Genomic DNA, 23653 nt, shown 5'->3' on the forward strand with positions numbered 1-23653 from the left:
GTCCATGCCTTACGCCGCCCTTGGTCATAGAAATGATGTAATTTGAATATAAATTATTTATAAATACGTATGTCAAGTTATATTTTTATTACTACGTAAAATATATTTAAGAGTTTACGACCACTGTGATGGGTGAGACGTTGTTGAAACAAAAAAAAGTTATGTATTCCATCACGTACATAAACAGTGTCGTAATTCGCCAAGTGCAAATCAGTAAATTCGTAAAATTTTTGTTTATTTTGAACAATCCGGATAATCGAAAATCCGGATAATGGAGGTTCTACTGTATATACAAGACTCAAGTGTCCATGTTGTTCTTCTCTGCTGATTGGCCTGGTACTGGGACTGGGAATGTGAAGGCCAAGCAATGTGGTTTAGGCAAACTCATGACAAGTCGTGCGTACATGTAGCATAGAACATTACATTAACATGCGATCATCGTTAGTCATTGTTTCTTTGCTTACTAGATATCTCATAGCAAAATAGAACTGACAATGAGTTATCTTGAACTACACTTAAGTAAATTTCCAAGAAAATGCCTAAAGGCCCTAAACTTTGCAACACCCCAATCATGGTGCCATGTGACCCCGGTTGAAAAACACTGATATACCCGCTGAATGAATATCATGTTTAAATTTGTATATTGAGAACATTGTGGGTAAATTAAGCAAGTTCTATGACTAAAAACTTGTTTTTCCCTATTTTAGTATTCTTCTTTTGTTACCAAGTTATGGAACACCCCATTATAATTTGACAACTTAAAGAAAAAAATCAGTATTAAATAAATAAATAAAAAAAAACCCATAAAATTTTAAACTTACATGGATTAACAGACAAAAAGGCAATCCTCTGTGCACCTGGTATTCCAGCTGATACCCCAACAGCAGTGCATACATAAACTCCACCTTGGTCAGGTTGAATATTTGGAATTGTAAGACGACCTCTAATATCTGTACTTCCAGCAGGTAGAGGACGATTCTCAGTTCTGCTCCATTTGACTGGAGCCCGATGACTACTTTCATCTCGACATCTAAACACAACTTCTCTTCCTGGAAAAATTACAAATGTTGCACTTTTTAAGCATAAATAAAAATAAATNTAAATAAGAATATTATTTCTAAGCTTGTCAATCATTCCCAAATATTCAAATTCAATTTCAAGTTAATTTTAATAATTGCTAATTAAATTTTTAAAAAATGTTTAAAAATCACTATACAAAATTATATACATAGTAAAGAACTAAATTGATTACAGAAATTTTATTTTGATTACATTACCAAGCATTCTCCTGTAGAAGGATCACACTGACTTGAATGTCCATGACAATTACAAGGTATTCTAGATAGAACACATTCTCCCAAATAACGTCCTGATCTTCTTACATATCCTTCTGCACAGTTCTGTACACATTTTAAATAAGAAAAAACTTCAATTTGAAATTTTAAAAAGGAACAGAATTAATGTATCTTTGAGCAAGCTTTAAATGCTGATAAATATTTTTACATCACTTCAATCCAGTTCAGAATATATTAGGTTTAAAGACAGATCAGAATGATAAAAACATATGAAAACTTTGCTCAAGTATATTATTTTTATATTAAACAGAAAAAAATTTGCATGATATAATGAAAACATACAAAAATTTCAACTTACTTCACAAGAATTTCCTGTATATCCCTGTGGACAGGAACACTTTTCTACAAATGTTGCTTGATGGGTTACAGTATCAGTTGAATCAATGATTGAAGCTGTATCCATTTCAAAATTTAAAATACTGAAAATGTAAATAAAATAGAATTATCAGCTGAAAAGTCCTCAAGTTACTTAGAGCCCTCAAATACTTTTTCTTTAACTTGCTAAACAAAGCAAATTAAAAATAATTGTACTGACAAGTGAGACATGTAAATATTAAAAACAATGTAGGCTAATATATCTTTATTTGTTAGAAATAAACACTAGTTTAAAAATCTTTTCAGTTTTTATATGAGTCTTGTCATTTGTATATATGATCAGTAACTATTTTAGTACACACACATTTTCTTATATGCTGAACTGTTTAATATAATCTCAAAATAACAATGTTATATTCCTTTGAATAAAAAATACATAAATACACTGAAAATTCAACAAATTATTGAATTTTTTCAATTAAAAATTCATTTTATTCAAAATGTAATAAAATACTTTATACAAAAAAACAAACATTTATTAATCTTTAAGTGTTATTTTACTATATTATGTAGATAATATAGTAAAAAAATGGTTTAATAGAGTAGAAGGAACAAAAACATTCAAGTGCTTTCTACTACTAATTAATCATCATCAGAAACTACATATTCAAATAGAACAAAGTTATTCTAGAACAGAACACATTTATATTTTCTGTTGTGGTTACAGTAAAATTATATTTAATTTGTTCTATTCTGAAATAACTGTTCTATTTTGAATATTTAGTTCCTAATGATAATATTAAAAAAACATTCAAATCTTTTAATGTGATTTCTACTCCATAAAAGCATTTTTTACTATGTTTTCTTTATTTTTGTAGTATTAATCTTATCTATCTATATTCAGTTTATGGCATCTGATGTCACCTTCCAACTTCCAGGAATCCTCTCCATCTCTCTCTATCCATAGACCATTCTTCTTTAATTCCATTTTTACTACATATTAACTTTACTCCATTGTACCAAGTTCACCTGTGTCTTCCTCTCTCTTTCATTTTTTGTGGAATGTAGTCCATTGACATTTTTGAGAGTCTCTCATCACTCATTCAAGCTTATATATTGTAAATATTACTTATCAATATCTCCTTAATTCTAAGATACAGTTTTTTACCCATTTTTGCTTGTCTAAAATAGAGATGTATCTTACAATTAATGGCATCTTGCATTTGTAGTTTACAATAACAAACAGTAATCATCATGAGTAGACTACATAGTACACACCAATAATAGATATATCTGGCTGTATTGTGTCCAATGGTCAAATCAGTTCAGATCAACTTTTCTAGTAGTGAGCATTTAATTTTTAAAACATTTTGAAGACAATATTATAATACACCTTAATTACATTGATCAGTAGAGATTTAATTAATTAAAAAATATTACCTATTTGTAACATTTGTATTGTTTTTCAACTTTTTTGTCATTAACAAAATTTAATAAGATTGATTTTTAAAAAGTTTTCCTCCACTAAAAATATCTTAAAATTCAATTTTAAATATATTATGAATCTTAAAATCAAAGAAACACAGTATATCCGAATATAATATTTGTTTATTTTTTATTTTTACCTTAACAGCAGATGGATATTGTTGAAACTCACCTGGAATCAATTAGTTCCTCATCATAACTTGCTCTAATATAGATTGCTTTAATATTTTGTAAAACAGTAAGAATTTCTCCTCTGGTGGGTGTATCACTTATAGGCACATCATGTCTTCCCTGTGCTTCACTTCTATGCCATTTTCCCTGAATGGTTTTATAAATTTTACTTTTATATTATTTATTTATCAAAATATATGAGACATAAAAAATGAGTATATTAAGTCTAAATGAATATTAAATTGAATTTAAAATCTAACAATAACAATTTGTCACAAATTTTGGATAAAAATAAACCTTCAAATACCAATAATTTAAATAATATCTGTAATTAAAAATTTATAAAAATATTTAAGGCAAAAACATTTTAAAACACACATGCTTATATATAATTTTAAACTCAAACTTTATTTATCAATTGATAATTACATCTCTTGAATGTCACATGTTTTCACTTGATTTTTATACTTTAAATCTAAGTGTTAAATGCATTTTTAACATTGAGTTTTAATTACTATTAATATTTCCAAATATAAAAACTAAAAATTTAACAAATTCTAATTTGACTATGAATTATTGTTGTTATTGATATTTCAGAGAATGAACCATAAATATCTGTAATAATACTAACATGCAATACATTGTTGTTTTGAACCAAAATCAAGCAATTAATGACAATGATAATTGTCAAATAAATTAATAAGCAATTCCAAAATTGTGCCTAATTTAAATTAATACGTTTTTCCAGTTTAGATACTAAATGATCTACTTAAGTATAACACAAAAAAAAACCAAAAATCCAAAATGTAAAATTTAATGAGAAAGTAATGTTTTCAGCTGCTTTTAGGTTATTAGGTTACACTGTTCTAACATGAAATATATGAATCAAACAATGAAATTTTAAAAAACAAGGCAGCATCTGATTGATTAATGAATATATATGTGATCTACTTAATAAGTATTGAGTGTTATGTTTTGTTTTGGGTAAATAAATAAAATACTTTCTTACTGGAACCACACAATAAATAAAATCAACACCTTTAAACAATCCAGCAAATCGTTTTTTAATACTTTAAAAAACGCTTTCGAACGCTTTAAGCGATCATCATCATCAGTTAACTTTGTGAATCGAACGAAGAAATTCGAAACTACGTAAAATGAAAATTTCAAAAAGCGGTTACATAAATATACGTTAACATTGGATGCATATAATTTATTTTATTTTCTTTATTTTGTTTTAACTTGTATAATTCTTACAATTATTTAAGCTTGGTAAATGTTAACGTATATTTATGTAACCGCTTTTTGAAATTTTCATTTTATGTAGTTTCGAATTTCTTCGTTCGATTCACAAAGTTAACTGATGATGATCGCTTAAAGCGTTCGAAAGCGTTTTTAAAGTATTAAAAAACGATTTGCTGGATTGTTTAAAGGTGTTGATTTTATTTATTGTTTTGGGTAAAATTTCCTTTACGATAAATGATAACATAAGTTTCTCTCAAAATATATGATGATAAATATTTTTATAATTGGAAAACAACAGATCAATTAGCAAATTTAAGTTACAAATCATAATATTTGAATAAAAATGTGAAAATTACAAACAATGTAACAATATTAATTTATAAAAGTCTCAAAAGAACTCACCTCCCAAAAATGAACCTTCATATGATTATCTCTATTTGGTCCATATGGATCACTGAAAACATGATAAAGTGTAATGTTATTGCCTTTAATTATAACATCTACGAGACGTGGAGGTCTTGGAATGACCGGAGTACGGTATCGTAAAATGTAACGAATGTATCCACCATAGCTATTTAACTGGAATTTAGAGTAATATTTGAATTTATTAAATAAATAGAAATTATATTTTAAAAATCATATTTCACATTACCTGATTGCCTAAAAATTCTGGAGGTAAACTCCAATAATAATGTATGTCAGATGGCACTGAGCCTAATTTTACTCTATTGTCAATTCTGTATTCTCTGTTTATGGAATTATATTGAATTGCATTTTGGTCTGGTGGATACTGTTGGCTTACATCTATGTAATGTCCAGATGAATCTTTACGCAGAGCAACAATAGAAATTTCTGTTTGTAATAATATCTAAAAAAAATTTATAATAATATATTACCTGCATACTGAATAATACATATATAAATTGTAACATAAGTATATAGATATAGTACATGTGTAAAATATATAATGTATATGTAAAAATGTATTTATAACATATTTGACAAGATGTTGCACTATAAACAAAATCTTTGAGGATGTTTAACAACTTCTTTCACATAACTTTACATTTAAAAATGACTTCAAAAATTTTTTAATCATCTGGCAACTTCAGTTGTAGAATATATAGTATAATATTCATTGCATAATGAATTTTTTTTGTATCTTTCTTCCTTAGTTTGTTATTTTAATCCTACTGTCTTTCCTAGTACATTTCCTTTTCTTTTTGATAACTGAAGTGAATATTTTACTTAATATACTTTTAACCAATGGATAGAATAATTAAATGTAATAGACAATTGACATTTTAAATATTTCATTCTTTTTTTTATAACAATTCAAATATACTGAACTATCATAATTAATAAAATATACAAGATTAATAGTAAAATATAAATAATAAAAGATTCTAGTATTAATAATAAATTAAAAAACAATCTAACATCAGTTGAATTTGCCCAAAATAAATATTTCAAAATAAGTTATTATATGAAAATTACTTACAGGGGTAATATGTAAATTACTGCTGTAACATGTATCAGTTATACCAAAACAGAAACAGCGAAGACAATCAGATGGGCTATCTGCATGCTCATTAAATAATGGTGGACGACAGATACCTACTTTAGCTAAAAAATTTTCATAATGAGTTTTAAGAATTAAGCAATCTTTTAGATTATCTATAAAACACTTACATTTTACAACTAAAATACAATCAGGAACTGCCAGTACACTATCTTTACTATTAATAGCTTCACAGCTCCAAGCTCCTTGATCACTAGGTCGAGCATTATGAATAGTGACTGTACCTCTTCCATTCTCACTAACTACTATAACTCTAGGTGGAGGAGGAATATGTCCCCAATTTAACCTCCAACTAATGATTGGAACAGGAGTGCCAACAGCAGTGCAAGATATTATTACAGTTCCTCCTTCTTCTACAGTTAATGTATCAGGAGGAGGTTGCGTAATAGTTGGTGGAGCTTTAAAAAAATATAAATAAATATTACTAAGAAAAATCAAACTTTCAATTCATTGAGAAAAAAAATTGCAATCATAAAATATGTTATTAGTTTACCACATCCAATTTCATCAGAGTTATCCTGACAATCAAATTCAGTATCACATTGAAAACTTTTTGGAATACATTGATCTCCAGATAAGCATCTATATTCACTATAATGGCAAGGTGAACCAACAACAGTGGGTGCTAAAACAGACAAAAATTATATTTATTTTAATAAATCTTATTAAATTCTAATAACTTATTTATTACCCCTAGACAGAAATACAAAATAATATCACATAACTTTCTAATATTAATTAATATTTTACATTTTAATCAATTTATTGTAATATAATACATATTTATATACTTAAATAAACATACAAAATTATTCCATTGTTTTGAAAAAAATAAAGTGAAATAGACTGTTTTTATTTTCAATGTTTAGCATTTAAAATATTCCATTCAGTTACTTTAACAACTCTATTCATACAGATTCAATAATTTAATTCAAATTTTGAGATTGTGAAGACAACTGCAATGTAACAAATTGGAATTGTAAACTTTTGCAATTTTACAAATTGTAATTGTCTTCACATTCTCAAAATTTAAATCTAAATTTTATAAATAATATCTCTAATTAAAATACTACATTTTACTTTACATAAATAAATATATATAGTATATAAAAAAAAAACATTCCAATTGCCTTAATAAATTGATAGTTTTTGATTACAGGAAATTTAGCTAGTTTGTCTATACATTATATATTAACTACTGATATAATGATATCATAAATTCACTATTGATCTATTGGCATCATATATATAAAATGTTAACAGATCAGTGTATATGTATATACAGTAGTTTCTTTGGATTAATTTAGGATCTTAAGTCACTGGGCATAAGTCTCAAACAAATAAGTTTATTTTATAGCATTCTCTTTCAGTATAAATTTCCTTGCAGAATCAGATGCAGTCAATATTTATATCAGTCAAAAAAGAATGTTATGAATATCTTATATGCATCTGTGTTATAAAATATGTAATTACCAACAATCAGCATGAAATTAGATTTAACTAATCCTAAACCAATGTTTTCAACAGTTTTTAATGGTCATCCTCAGGTTTTGAAGTAATGGAATGCTTATTAAAAGAACACAAATTTTAAAATTTTTTAAAAATTTGCACATCATTTTGTGTTTCTGGTTTATTTAATTACATTATCATCACCTGTTTTCATCTCTACACAGAGAAATTATTATATGATGAATTTATTTGTCATTGTATTCTTTGATCCATGAAAAATGAAACTATTACTTGTATTTTGTATTATTGTTAGTGTATTAAATCTCCACATATTTCATGTATACATTATTTAGGAAGGCATAGAATCTAATTTATAAATCATTATAATCAGCAATATTTTCTAATTATATTTTAGTTTTAGTTAAGTTATTTGATTACAGATTTTTGAAATATTCTACAGATCAAACTATTATTTTTTATTTGTAATAGAAAACAAAAATGTACTTGCCACAATCTCTTTCATCACTATTATCTTCACAATCATTATCACCATCACATCGCCATACTTTTAATACACACTTTTGATTATCACATTGAAATTCATTTGGCTCACATCTTGAATGAGCTAAAATTTTTAAATCTTCATGTATTTGAGAAAATAAATAATAATGAAAATTTATTTTTGTATAATATTTACCACAATTATATTCATCTGATCTATCTGTACAATCATAATCTCCATCACATACATAAGCACGAGGAATGCATTCACCATTTTGACATGTGGCATTTTCATATGGGCTACATGTTCCAGGAACAATAGGTGGCAAAGTCACAGGTGGAAGATCTTAAAATATAATAATTGTATAAACATAAAAATGAATTTTAAAAATATATCAATTAATTAAAATTTAAAATAGTTCAAGATATAAGTAATTAAAATAGCATCATTCTTGGCATAAACATTTGCAGTAATTAATCATTGTTAAGTTCCTACCTTCTAAAGTAACACCTCCTTCAGAAAGAACAGCTAAGAAGAAATTTAAACATAGAAAAATAGTTGTTTAAGTAAATTAAAAAGAATCAAGCATTTATAAAATATATCAAAAAAGTTCAAAGAGAAATTAGTAAATTTAATTTTAAATAAGCATAAATAAAACAAGCTTTTTGTTAAAACAGTGAAAAATAAACTTGAATTAATATATTAATTCATCTTTAAAATACTAGAAGATTAATCATTTTTATTTAAAAGCTTAAATCATTTTTAATTGAGAACATGTAGTCAGTTTGTTTTTGTATTGGATTGGAACCATATGACAGTTAATTAAAAGAGATAAAAGTACAGTATTTATTCTGATGTAAATTTTATGCTGGCTAATATTAAGTTTTGGTTTCTAAAGTTATATTTATCCAGTAATTGCTTTTGTTAGATTTTTTAAAAAACTTGAATTATTCACATATCAGGGAAATATTGATTATCTAGATACAAAAAACCTCTTGATTTTACATCTTTTATTAAAATATATATATATATTTCTGTATTTATATTTTACATATATCATAATTTTAAGTGAATTTCATATTTAAATATATTTATGCAAGGTTAAAGTTGTAACTTTCATTTTAAAGGACATTAATATATATAAACATAATACTTTATGCAATAAATGTAATTGATTGCATTAACATATTAAACAAAATGCAAGATGTCCCATAAGTTTTAATGCCATAGAAAAACGAATTTTTCTATTTCTACAGACTATAACGTTTCTGAGCAAGGAAGAATGAATCCAAATTCTGCTCATACTTATTCAAAGATGCTATAAGGCCTGTAAGCAGAGAAAATTAGAAGTGTTGAACATTTGCAATAATGCATTATCAAGGAATGTAACATCATTACTCTTGACATCGTTCATCATATACCTCAGTGTTTTTCAACCTTTTTCATTGAATGGCACCCCTGATTGAAAAATATAAAAATTGTGACACCCTTGACCAGCGGTGGATCTAGAATCTGAATAAGGGGGGGACTAATGGGCAGATAAACTTTCTGTGAAAACAAATATTATGTGCAATGCTGGGGTGGGGTCCGGGGAGGGGACTTGCTCCCCAGGAAGAAAAATTTTAAAAATTTACAGTTTGAAGTAGCATTTTAATGCAAAAAATGCATTTCTATGTGTTCAAAATCAAAATTTAAGTCCATTGAATTTTGTTGAAATACCTACATGTAAAATAATAGTCTCGCTATTGTTTTTTAAATCTAGTTTTATTATCAAATATATCATCATTTTATATTATCACTTTATTGATAAACAATTTTTGTTAAGTTTTTTATACTATTTTGATGCACATATAAAATAAATATTTCATTACTTTTTTCTTATTTTTCATATCAATTTAAAAAATTTTAATTAAAAAAATGATAAAAAATTGTTTATTTGTCATCATTGCTTTTGAATACTATGAAAATACTGTAATATGCACCTACTTTGTGATTGAAACCACACGCTTTTCAAAGTACAATGCAACACTTTTTAAAGTACAGTATAACCTCGATTATCCAGACTAATTGGGGATGAAGGTAGTCCGGATAAGGAAAAATCCGGATAATCGAAACAAATACTTTAATTTGTCTTTTAATGATAATACAACACGTTTTCTTTTCGATGACATATCGGTAATATTAAAAGTAAATACTGTATTTAAATCGTGATCAAATTTTCAAGAAACAAACGTTCGTATTGAATTTGGACTACTACTGACCAACGCTAACAGACTACCTATTGTTTAAAAGGCCCTCTGGTGGCGCAAGAAGACGGATTTTATAAAATAAAAAGCAGTTGAAACTGCATTTTTATGAATAAAAATTTGACAAACTATTTATCGTTTTACGACGAGTAAAATTTTTTCGTCGCGTTCACGGCTTTTAAGTAATGCATAAACCTTCGAGGCGCGAGGCCCTTCGGACCGCGAGGCATAGGCGGTGGCCCACGTCGTCCATGCCTTATGCCGCCCTTGGTCATAGAAATGATGTAATTTGAATATAAATTATTTATAAATACGTATGTCAAGTTATATTTTTATTACTACGTAAAATATATTTAAGAGTTTACGACCACTGTGATGGGTGAGACGTTGTTGAAACAAAAAAAAGTTATGTATTCCATCACGTACATAAACAGTGTCGTAATTCGCCAAGTGCAAATCAGTAAATTCGTAAAATTTTTGTTTATTTTGAACAATCCGGATAATCGAAAATCCGGATAATGGAGGTTCTACTGTATATACAAGACTCAAGTGTCCATGTTGTTCTTCTCTGCTGATTGGCCTGGTACTGGGACTGGGAATGTGAAGGCCAAGCAATGTGGTTTAGGCAAACTCATGACAAGTCGTGCGTACATGTAGCATAGAACATTACATTAACATGCGATCATCGTTAGTCATTGTTTCTTTGCTTACTAGATATCTCATAGCAAAATAGAACTGACAATGAGTTATCTTGAACTACACTTAAGTAAATTTCCAAGAAAATGCCTAAAGGCCCTAAACTTTGCAACACCCCAATCATGGTGCCATGTGACCCCGGTTGAAAAACACTGATATACCCGCTGAATGAATATCATGTTTAAATTTGTATATTGAGAACATTGTGGGTAAATTAAGCAAGTTCTATGACTAAAAACTTGTTTTTCCCTATTTTAGTATTCTTCTTTTGTTACCAAGTTATGGAACACCCCATTATAATTTGACAACTTAAAGAAAAAAATCAGTATTAAATAAATAAATAAAAAAAAACCCATAAAATTTTAAACTTACATGGATTAACAGACAAAAAGGCAATCCTCTGTGCACCTGGTATTCCAGCTGATACCCCAACAGCAGTGCATACATAAACTCCACCTTGGTCAGGTTGAATATTTGGAATTGTAAGACGACCTCTAATATCTGTACTTCCAGCAGGTAGAGGACGATTCTCAGTTCTGCTCCATTTGACTGGAGCCCGATGACTACTTTCATCTCGACATCTAAACACAACTTCTCTTCCTGGAAAAATTACAAATGTTGCACTTTTTAAGCATAAATAAAAATAAATAATTTATTTTAAATTATATTTAAAAATACATAAAATTCTGCTATTTAGTAACTAATTTATTTTTCTTATAAGTAACTACTTATATAAAAGAATAAAATCTGTTTAAATATTTTATATTTAAACAGATTTTATCCTTTTATATAGGCATATTTTTTTAAAAAACATTATGTTAAAAACTCTTTTAGTGATACTTTTTTGTCTGTATTAGTGTATTAATAATAGACAATAAAGAACATTTAAGTAATTTTATATTTTAAATATCATTGTCAGGTACTATATTGTTTTCTAAAAAAGTTTTTAAAAAATTTTTTGTTATAGAGTATTATTGTAAACCTGCTGAAGAGGGCCTTCAAGTCTGAAACATACAAGTGAACAGGTGAAAATAAAGATATTTTTTTTGTTTTGACTTTTTGACTAAGATCAGTCACAATCCTTCAGATGATCAAATTTTCTTTAGAACTCAACATAATTTTCTAAGACAATGAAATCTACTGATCTATTCAAAGTTCTAACACAAATCAAAATTCATAGAAGAAATATTTTGCAAGTTTTTGACAGCCATCACCACAGTACAAAACATCTTTAATATAATCAAGAAGTATCTGACTGATAAGATTGATAATTAAAATATTAGTATGTCCATTAGTATGCAGATGCTACTCCAACAATGATGAGAAAAGAGATCTTGACTGAACTAGAAAAGGCTAGAGAGACCTCATATTATTTGTAGTTTATTTTATACTAATTAATCAAAAGCCAACAGAATAAATAGATAACATTCATTTAAATATTATTCATAAATTGTAACATTTTAATATTTGCTATAAATAATTTAATATATATAATATGCAGAGCAAAGAAATCACTATTATTAAAATATTTTTATTTCTTACTTTAACATAATATTCAATTTACCTTGTCTAATACTTTGTCTTTCAGGATATAACTTCAACTGAATTCCTGCTGTAGATGCTGAAATGTATAAATATACTTTCTTAATATTTATTTACACAGACAACTAAACCAAAAGTAGTGAGAAACTTACGGCAATCAGTTTCATCTGAAGAATCTCCACAGTCAATTTTTCCATCACATCTTGCATTCTGAGGAATGCATTCAAAATTGGCACATATATACTGATTAGGTTTACAAATCCCTGATATTTAAAACAGATCAAAGCAAAATATGTTATGATTAACAAAATTGCTTGTATTAAAAGATATTTTAAATAAAAGTATTAATTTCAGTTAATTTTATAATAAAATATTTATTAAATCATTATATTCTATTCTATCAAAAGCATTGGGATAAATCAAATAAAGATATGTCTAAGTTTCTGAAAGAAAATATTTTATAAATTTCTTTAAATAATAATAATAACCTTTTATTAAAATAAGGATTAAATAATTAAACTGATTTTGTTAAACATAATTTTTTATTTAGCACCTCATGAAATCAAGACAACTCATAAAAATAGAAATAAATTGTTGGCAAAAGATGTCAATTTCATCTGGTTCATACAGCAACACATTAATACTGTATCGTTGTTTTGTAATTTTATGAAACAATACTATGTAAACATTGTACAGAATGGAAAATACAATCATCTTAGGATATATAAAATATAAAATTATTATACAACCACTAAAAAACACATAATTTTACGATCAAGAACAAGATTTTGTAACCTGAACCTTATGATGATAGCTGAAAGCTATCAAAAATATATCTTTTTTCATTAAACTTTTCATTTTCTGCTGGAGTTTTGGTTCTATTTTGTTTTTCTACAATATTATCCAGTTTGTGTTGTTTATATGTCAAATGGTGTTTTAATGAAAATTTGAAAGTTAGTATCTAAAAAGTTTATTTTAAACATGAAATTAGTTTTTTAGATAATAAATACAAAAAAAATCAAAACGAAAAATAACTTATTAATACTTATATAAAATTAATTCACATAATCAAAGAAACAATGCTAAACTTTTACTTGAAAAAGAATTTTCACTTAATGCTTAAATTGTGACTAAGTCAGTTAAAATTTGAAATCTGAAGAGCAAAATTAAATACATTCATTCAGAGGTTTCTAAAATTTATAAAATTTATAAAATTATAACTTTATAAGTTATTTATTTAATATCTCTACATTTGTTAATTTTACATTTTTAATACAGAGGTAATAGTATAATCCCAGATTCCCAAAATTTTCAGTGTTTAAATGCTACATGCATCATATGTCTTAATATATACAACTTCTGCTGAGAACAAATGCTGCATTTTTTATCTTCTGAGGCTAAAGTAGACAGTGCTGTGTTTCTTCTTTTGAGATGTTCTGCTTATTCTCTGCTTAAATTTCTCTGTGTTTTCCAAATGTAAGTCAATATATTACTTTCTTGTTATTCTACTGGAACCTTTTAATTTTCTCTACTTTTTCCTATGGTTAAATAGGTACTGAGAGTACCTACGGTTAGAACATAATCTGCACAGTGAGGGTAATAACATCACTGAATTGGAAAGCAAAATTCTTATACAATTTTAATATTCTATATTATGTTATCAGCAATTATTATAGGAATGGGAGCAAAACAATTTTTAATTAATGTGGTGCAGAAATTATTTTTACCAATTTTATTGTTTAAATAATTAATTTTGAGAATAAATAATTACCATATTGTTGCCCACATCTCAATTACTTGTAACTCTGAATTTAACAATTGTGGATTAAGAGTATCCAAATGCCCTTCTGATATGAGATATAAAGGTCAGTGTTAACAAATTCATATGACCCTTTAACTGGAAAAAAAATCAAAGGCAACTTGGTTGGTGAAAATAATTTGTTTGATGCAAAAACATGTTAATATCATGTAAACGATTATTTGAAGTTTTGTTATTAAATTTTTTATTTGGTGATAAAAAGTTATATTCTGTTATAATTTTATCATATGCATAAACAATAAAAAAAAATTAAAAAGTTATAAAAAAAACCTACTTGCATTATTAAAATAAATAAAAATTAAAGATAGTTTAATGAAATATATATAAAAATCAAAAATGTTAACAAAAGTAAAAATGAATATCTACCAAAGTAATTAATTGATTTTTTAAATCAAACTGATTTTATGGCTGAATGTTTTGTTTTATTCTGATAAATCTAAATGCAAACCAGTCTAAAAACTATTCTAACACAAATTTCAATCATATTATTAGATCCCAATACTTTTGTTAGAAAAAGTAATTTTTTATTTTTGATATAATTAAACATACAGCAATCCAACTCATCTGAATGATCAAAACAATCAAATATTTTGTTGCAATACTTGATTCTATCAATGCAAACACCATCAGCACAATGAAACTCAGAAGGTCTACATGACCTCCTTTCTAAGTAATAAAAGAAAAACAGAAAAATTTGAAAATTTCTATTATAAAACTCAGAATTTAATATTCAAATATGGAAATATTTTATTGTATTTAGAGTTAATACCACAATATTGTTCATCAGAATAATCAAAACAATCATTAAATCCATCACAGAGAAAAACATTATCTACACAATTTCCATTGTGACATTTATATTCTTGTGTTTCACATTCCTCTAATCCAGCAGCATGAAAATATGTTATATTTAAGTTAAATTTTGATCAAATTTTAAAAGTACTCAATAATTCTACTTAATTCTTAATACTTACGACAATTCCTTTCATCTGATCCATCTCTGCAATCTTCTTTATTATCACATTTCACAGAACTGTCCAAGCATTCACCACTAGAGCATTGAAATTGATCGGGTAAACATTCTAAAAAACAAAATAAAAATTAATCAGTTTTATTACAAAATAATTTTTAACTTAAAAGTTAAAAATCATGAATTAACATTTCTATTTAAATTGTTGTTTTAATAGATGTAAGTTTTAACTCACAAGGAATTCATTATAATTATGTAAATCTTATGATTGTTACACACATTATGAAATTTTATTTATTATTCTTGAGTAAATTAATTTTCCAATATCATGCTTGTTGAAAGAACTAATACTTTCAATTACCTACAATGATCATCATCAGGTTACAAATTAATTGAAAAATTCAAATTAAAAGAACAATGCAAACAATTCCAACTTAAAAACTAAATTACATAAAGAAAAATTATTATAAAACATAAACCATAATAAATCCAAAACAAAATCTTTTTGAATAAAATTACCTTAGATTCTGTGAATAATCTGCAGCAGCACATACTCTATAATTGCTAAAACAAAACTAAAACCATCACAAAACCTGCACCATCATATACACCATATTTTTGAATTATGAGATGATATCTTCTGAACTGTATGCTTACGAGTATGCACTTTAAAAGATATCTCATACATCATTTTTCCCTTCAATTTCTTTTGTTTCAATCCAATTAGAGTTTATCATAGATCTAATTATAAGATAACTAACTATAAAATAAATAAACAAAACAAACAGAAAAATTACCATATTTTCACAGATTGTTAGACATGTCAGTCTATCTGGAGACCATGAAATCATATATTTCTGTATAGTAAAAACTGATATGCTGGTTTATGTGAGGTTATAAATCCCTCTCCAGGGAGCACATAAAAAACAGAATGAGATACATTGTGTGATATCTCATAGAAGTCAGTTTTTATTCTAAAATTGTGAAACTGTTAGCATCACATCAAATACTAATTATATGTTTAATTTCTGCATTTGTTTTCTTTCTAATGATGTAAAATAATCGCAGAATACTAAAAGTGTTTTTTTTTGTTTATTTTATTGTAGTTTTATCCAAAAACACAAAAATAAGCATGTAAAATGTCAGATACTTTAATTACTGTAATTTATCTCAACTTACAAGATAAGCTTTGTGTGAAATTTGAGACGACGGTGCTATCTTTTAAGGTCAGGGTAGTAAATGTAAAATTTTATTACTTTTGTGGCAGATAGTGTGGGCTCCACTGACAAACTACTATTACTACTACTACTACTACTACTACTACCAATAAGTAACTAATTGTTTTATTAACCCTTTAAATGAAAACTCAATAAAATAAAATAATACAATGTTATTATTTTATTGTACTCATAAGAATGTTTTCTTTAACATTTATTTAACAACTGTAGCTATTCCCCATCAAGCATGATAGAATACTTTTTATGAGAAAGTAGAAATTGAAGAATTGAGAAAAGCAGAGATTTCAAGAAATTCAAGATGAATTGCTAATATTTCTACAAATTAAATAGTTTATATTATTTAATTTGTAGAAATATTAGCAACTGTTGTAATAAAGAGCAATAAAATCTATTTTCTCAAGTCAAGCTTGATGTAATACTGTTTCTGTAGCAATTGACAAAGCCATTCTTACTCGATGTTGCTCAAGTCAGACTTTAACCTGCTTTAGGTTCTTCAGGGTCTCAGTTGTTTTTATTCTTTTAGATATAAAATTTACCTGACTAATTTTACTCTTAAGCCTAACCCTAGGATTTTTTTTTATTTTTTTTGACAAAATAGCAAGTCTTTTTAATTCCATGTTGATAAAACAAAAATGAATTGTATGCACATTAGTTAGATGAATGATAAAATTTTCTAAATAACAGGATTGTTAGATTGTTACTTTTGATTTGATAATAGAATATCATGTGGTCACTATGAAAAGATGTTTTTTAAAATTTGTTGTAGAAGTGATATGATGTGGCTATCTTTTTTTAAAGTTTAATATTCAACCACACAATTGCAGTAATTATTCGGGATATAAATTTGCTAATATTAATGATTAGATATTAAATTTAACAAAGTAAGTTTAAAATATGCCATTTGCCAAAATATTTAAAAATGCAACTTAAAGGAAATTCCTTCGTCAAGCATGAATGTCATATGGTTACTGATGTCACTGCAATGTAAGTGCAATTACTGATCCAAAATCAATAAAACAATTATTTTATAGCCAATATTTCTACAAAATAAGTAACCTATACTTTCCATCAAAACATAAAACAAATATAACCAAAAATTTCATCTGAATTGGATAAAAATTGCAGAAGTTATAAGGAAATCACATGCACACACACAACATCTTTTATATTATTATACTAGTTTTGTTAGATCTGATTAATTTTATTGTTATATGCAGCATGCCAGTTAATCAGTAGAACATTTGTGGCAAAATCTCCTAAACTGCATAAGTGTTGAAAATACTGACAAACAAATTTTTTATTGTTTTGCTTCATTTCTATTTTATTTATAATATATAATAATTGCTAAAATAAAAAAATTAAATATAAAGATATTTAATGTCAATAATATCCCAAAGATCCATGTTCGAGAATTACCATAATTTTTCAACTCTTACTTTCTGTAAAGAACTAATATTAGGTCATTGCAAACAAAATGACCATTTTTAAATTTTAAACTTTGGCTTTGTAGTTCAACATTTTTCCATGTGAACAATGCTATATGTTTGCAATTGGAAGAGCACACATACATGTGAATTAAAAATGTAATCTCATTTATATTGTGAGTTCCACATGTTTAAGAGTATTCTACTTTTCTTTTTTCATGCCATCAGAAAAATTGAAAAATTTTTTATTTTATGAATATAAGCAGAGACATAATGCAGCCAAAGAAACCCAAAATACCATTAAAAACTGTTGGTTCTGTGAGTAAGCAGGCCACCAGGTATTAGTTTAAAAAATTTCATTCCAGGAATATAAATCTCAAAAATCAGAATTGAAGATCATCAAATCAAAACATTACCTGAATATCCATAAATTTGCAGAAAGATTGAACATACTGGATATTATTCAACCATTTCCTGACATCTAAACATGTTACGAAAAGTCAAGAAACACAACAAATGGGTACCACACAAAACCCAGTGAGAGAGATAAGGAGCATCATTTGGAGATCTGCCAATTTTTAATTATTCAGTACAAAAATGAAATTATTCAAATAAAATTCTTCCCCATTCACCATATTCTCCAGATTTTTTTGCCAACTGATTATCACTTGTTTTATACATTTGGACAGTTTTTTGGCAAGGAAAATCTTCAAGGAAGAGAACACAATAAAAAGTACCTTTAATGACTTTTTGGTTTCTCGTTTTCATGATTTCTATCACATTGGCATTATGCACTTTTCCCAATGCATTTCTATTGCATTGGGAAAAGTGTATTAATGTTGGAGACAATTTTGATTGAATGCTCAAAGTCAGAAATAAAAATTGGCCATTTCACTTGCAACAACTTAATAACCTAATATGATAAAATCAACAGTTTCTAAATAGTGCTTTGATACTCATTCCATAGAGGGGAAACAATTACCAGAAATTTATCAGCTCTCATGATATAAATTTAAATTGGTCAAATGTATCAATAATATCAATTCAAATGTGAACTAAATATACAGAAAATGAATGAAGAAAGCTAAAGTCAAGGTATGCATATGTAGAGTGTCCACTTAAACATCTATCCAGAGGCAAAAGAGATTTTTTTCAGCATTGCACAAGTGTATGCAAGTGATGCATGCTTGTTCCATTGCTAAAAGAACCAAGACAAATCAATTTAAGACAATTTAGCATAACACACACACAATCTCTGAACTAACAAATAAACTATTTTATAACAAAGATTCATAATCTTTCATATTAAAAATAATTTTTTCGTGTATTAAAGAGTTGGAAATGNTTTAATGTATGATAAAAAAAAATAATACAAAAGCAATTAAGAAAACTTTATATGTATGTGTAGTTAATAAAAATAACCTTGATACTTTTTTACTGAAATTTTGTTTCAGAAAATAATCAGCATATACAAGAAAATAATCAGCTTGTATTTATGTCAATTGAAAATTTTAAAATGATTACAAATTCAAGCTTCTAGTATTTTTCTTTATTTAAATGTTTTTGATTTGTATTGTCATTATTCATTATGTCATAAATTCTATAACTAAGCCTAATAAAATAAGTTATTATTAATTCATTTTTATTCTTATACTTATCAGTCATCAGTTCTTTGAGGAAATATATTGTTATAATGAAAAAGTACAGTAACTATTTGCCTTAAAGCAAGAATGATAATAAAGTCTAATTTTCTTTATTAAAATTATGAATTATCATCGTTTTTATTGCAATACTAAACAATTCACATAATCTTACCCCTTATCAATTTTATACTATAGAATTTAATAAATTAAAAATTACTTGGCATTTATTAGAAATAAATTTTGAAAGTATTTTAATTATTTCTATAAAATTTAAAATTAATTTTTTTAAAACATTCTGTAAATTTAGTAAATTATTTTAAAAATTCTAATACTTTTGGATATCTAATACTGTTATTTTAGTTTTAGAATATAATTCGATTAAATTAAGGATATTCTATTTCAAAACTTTTATCATTTTGAAATAGAATATCCCATTATTTGTTCACATGTAAAGTATAAAGTGTTCCATTCACTGGTACAAAAATGTGTAATTTTAACAATCATAAATTTTTGACATATTTTTATAATATAACTAACTTATTTAGAGATACTGAAATAACTTTTATTTCCTATCCATTATAGAAAGAGGAGCTGACATTTCAATACATAGATACATACTTTTAGAAATTCTTGAATCTAAATTCAATCTTACCCTAATATTCCTAATCTCTGATAAATGAGACACTTGCATAAAATCATACATGATCATACACTTTTTCAACCTTTGCCATTAAAGCAGCATTCTCATTATTTGTTTACCAAAATAGATTACAGTTACAAAAACTTTAAAAAATTATATAAAAACATCATAATAATAAATAATTATATCTAATTAATAGTGTGTTTTGAGTGTGTTTTGTCGATACAATATGCAGTCTACGATGAGTTCTAATTAATAGAAGTGAACTTACCACAATTGAATTCATCTGATCCATCTGTACAGTCATAATTCAATCTGTCGCAACGCAAGCTTGCATCAATACATTGTCCATTTGTGCAACGAAATTGGTCTGGTCTGCATTCATCTGAAACATGGATTGTAATTTAAAAATAATTTTTTAACATTTCATTGAAAATTTTTTTAATCTACTTTTATCTTTTATTATATTTATGTAATATAAATAGAAAACAATTGTTTTTGATTGTGAAATTCTTATCAAAGTATCAACAGTAGTTGAAACATAAATAGTATCATCCAAGCTTAATTAGAATAAAATAACTTCTCAGAAAGATCAAGAGCTTATTACAATCCTATCAATAATTAGAAGTCTCCTTAGAGAAGGCTGAGGTTTAATGGACAAAACAAAACCAAATTTATGGAATAAGAAAATTAAGAAATTTATAGAATAGCTATAAGGAAATCAGACTTATATATGAAAAAACAAAAAAAAAAAAAAAACAGGAATTGTTTGATATACTTGTATAACTTAGAGACTGGAGAAGCAAACATAATCCCAGTCTACATCTGAAATGAAATTTACTTAGAGAGGATAACTTGAATGAACTAAAGCTGAATTTAGGTTAAGATTTATTCTTAGACAAGGTTAATTCTAAATGCTAAATCTTCATCATATGCAAATTATAGCAGTAAAGAATAATAATGTTTTGAATAATGAAATAAGTGTTGTGTATAAATCAAGATGTATCAAATGATATAATTTCTAAGATGCTACAGTTCTGTTACACATATTTCTAATAAATATTATCAACAGTTGCATAACTTTAAATCTTTAAACATATGATGCACATCAGCAATTCAATTATTATTTTAATAAAATAAAGAATTTTGAAATAATTCTACATAGAATTCTAATTTTATAACTAAATTAATTTTTATGAATTATATATGTTATAATTAATTTTTATGAACATGTTTTGAAAATACACAAACCAAATATTGAAAAATTTTTATGCTAAAATTCTACAGTTTTTTAAAAATTAATTACTACTATAGTCTAATGAAACTATAAAACTAGAAACAGTTAATGCTATCAATCAGAAACAATTTAATTAAATTAATTTAAAATGTTTGGAAAAAGAATGACCTAGAATAGGACTTGAATCATAAATGCTTCATATTTGTCAAGTATGTTAACCAATTATACTATCCAAATCACCAATCTGATATTTCTACAAAAATATGCAGCAGTAAAACTCCAGTATTATGAAGTTCTATATTACAAATCTCTCTTTTCAATTAATTTTTCTGTGAAATATTAATAATATGTCTTTTTAAATTTAAAAATGTTCCTATTTAACAAAATTTAATTTCTATATAAAGAATTTTTGAATGCCAAATGACTGAGAAAATGTTTGAAATCCTATAAAAATACAGCTGGAACCAGCTTGATAAGCAAAGGTCAAATAAAATGTTTAAATAAAGGAAACTTTAGAAAGATGTAAAATAAGAATACGGGAACTAGATTTGACAGTAAGACTCAAAATGTGAATAAAGTTCACATTACACAAACTACAAATACAGGAAATTTTAGATGAAGCATCATCAGGTAAAAGATTTCAAGCTTTACTATGTGCCTCTTAAAACCATTCCACCTACAAAAATTTGGCTGAACATTAGAGCACCTTTGAGCAATATTAGTGAAGGAACTTTTTTTATCATAGAGCACTACCACACACTATGATAAAATAAGTTTTATTTTTCATGTTGATAAATGTTGAAATTGATTAAAATGCAAATCATTTCCATAACTATTATGAGTAAACCTACAGTCCACAACCATTTCTTACAGTTTTCAATATATCCAAGAATAATTTCAAGTAACTTTTTGATACATTCAAAACTGTAAGAAATGGTTTTGATCAAAGAAAATATTCTGAATGAAATTTTTAATTAGTTAAATAAAACTATGGTCATCCAATGAAAGTAAAATAACTTTTGATATAAAAAAAATGCAGGATGACTATTGATTATTTTTCAACATAGATACATAAGAATACTTATTAATTCTATCATAACATTTTTTTCTCATTTTCAATAAAAGAACTTTTATTTGATTTTTCATGTAAAATGCATACATGACATTATTTATTTACATGAATATAGGGATATTTTCATAGAGAATGAGCAATTATTTATTGTGACATTGTCACAATGCCAGGCTGCAATTTTTAATCATATTTTTAATTTATTTAATTTAGAATATATGCTCTCCACCACAAATACTGTAGTATCTTGCCCCTGTACATCATACTTTTCCATTAGCAATAGATTCATGCCGGTCATCTAACTCCTTTCAGGGGGAAATTTTTAAATTGAAATAATGTGACTTCCAGTTTGCATCAGAAGTTCTTATATAGTTAACTGAGATCTTCTGCCCCTAAGATTTCCATATCTGGTCTTTAATTTTATTTATCTAACACCATTCTCAAGATTAAAGAAAGACAGACAACAGTGAAAATTTATAGGTCTACAATTTTTTTCATATTGCAGCCCAATAAACATCACTATAATATACAGTACTTTGTTTTCTTGTTACTGTTGCCACATTTTCCATTTCACAAACTTTCTGCATTTCCTAATGACAGTTTGTTATATGGAAGTTCAACTGTATATAATTTAGTTATATTACAGTAGAGCATCGTTTATCCAAATCAATTGGGGACTGGGGTGGTTCAGATAACTTATTTTTCGGATAACGAATCATGTACGAAAAAATATATTAATTTATCCCATGTTGAAATTTCTCTCCATTGCGTGTCGCTTTGCGTTGAATTTTTGTCGATGTTAAGCATAACGAAGACTATTGTATCGTTAAAAATTATTTTTTTATTTTGTACAAACAAAATTAATTTATTGAAAAATATAAAAACAATAAAAAATTATACTTCAGATGTTAATTTAGTATCAAAAACGTAAAATATTTGAGTAGCCCAAGAAATAGCCGAAGATTGCAACGCCACAGCAATAGCAAAAATTTAAATTTGCCGACTGGAATGCTTTCGGATAACCA

At 26.2% G+C, this 23653-nt stretch overlaps 1 protein-coding gene across 1 annotated transcript in view; it reads right to left on the reverse strand.

Annotated features, from left to right (window-relative positions):
• The window catches only part of LOC111632167 (basement membrane-specific heparan sulfate proteoglycan core protein-like), a 208133-nt gene that overhangs the window by 107315 nt on the left and 77165 nt on the right, over positions 1–23653 (reverse strand). Inside the window, 17 exon segments of the mRNA XM_023376533.1 lie at positions 1278–1400; positions 1654–1774; positions 3328–3473; positions 4974–5150; positions 5224–5439; positions 6073–6197; positions 6264–6551; positions 6647–6778; positions 8111–8227; positions 8300–8449; positions 11419–11646; positions 12611–12667; positions 12741–12851; positions 14852–15073; positions 15177–15287; positions 15382–15489; positions 20594–20707. Of these exon segments, the coding sequence (XP_023232301.1) occupies positions 1278–1400; positions 1654–1774; positions 3328–3473; positions 4974–5150; positions 5224–5439; positions 6073–6197; positions 6264–6551; positions 6647–6778; positions 8111–8227; positions 8300–8449; positions 11419–11646; positions 12611–12667; positions 12741–12851; positions 14852–15073; positions 15177–15287; positions 15382–15489; positions 20594–20707 (2546 nt within the window).

The sequence above is a fragment of the Centruroides sculpturatus genome, unplaced genomic scaffold, assembly GCF_000671375.1.
Source record: "Centruroides sculpturatus isolate CEXI.00-Female unplaced genomic scaffold, Cexi_2.0 scaffold703, whole genome shotgun sequence".
Lineage (NCBI taxonomy): Eukaryota > Metazoa > Arthropoda > Arachnida > Scorpiones > Buthidae > Centruroides > Centruroides sculpturatus.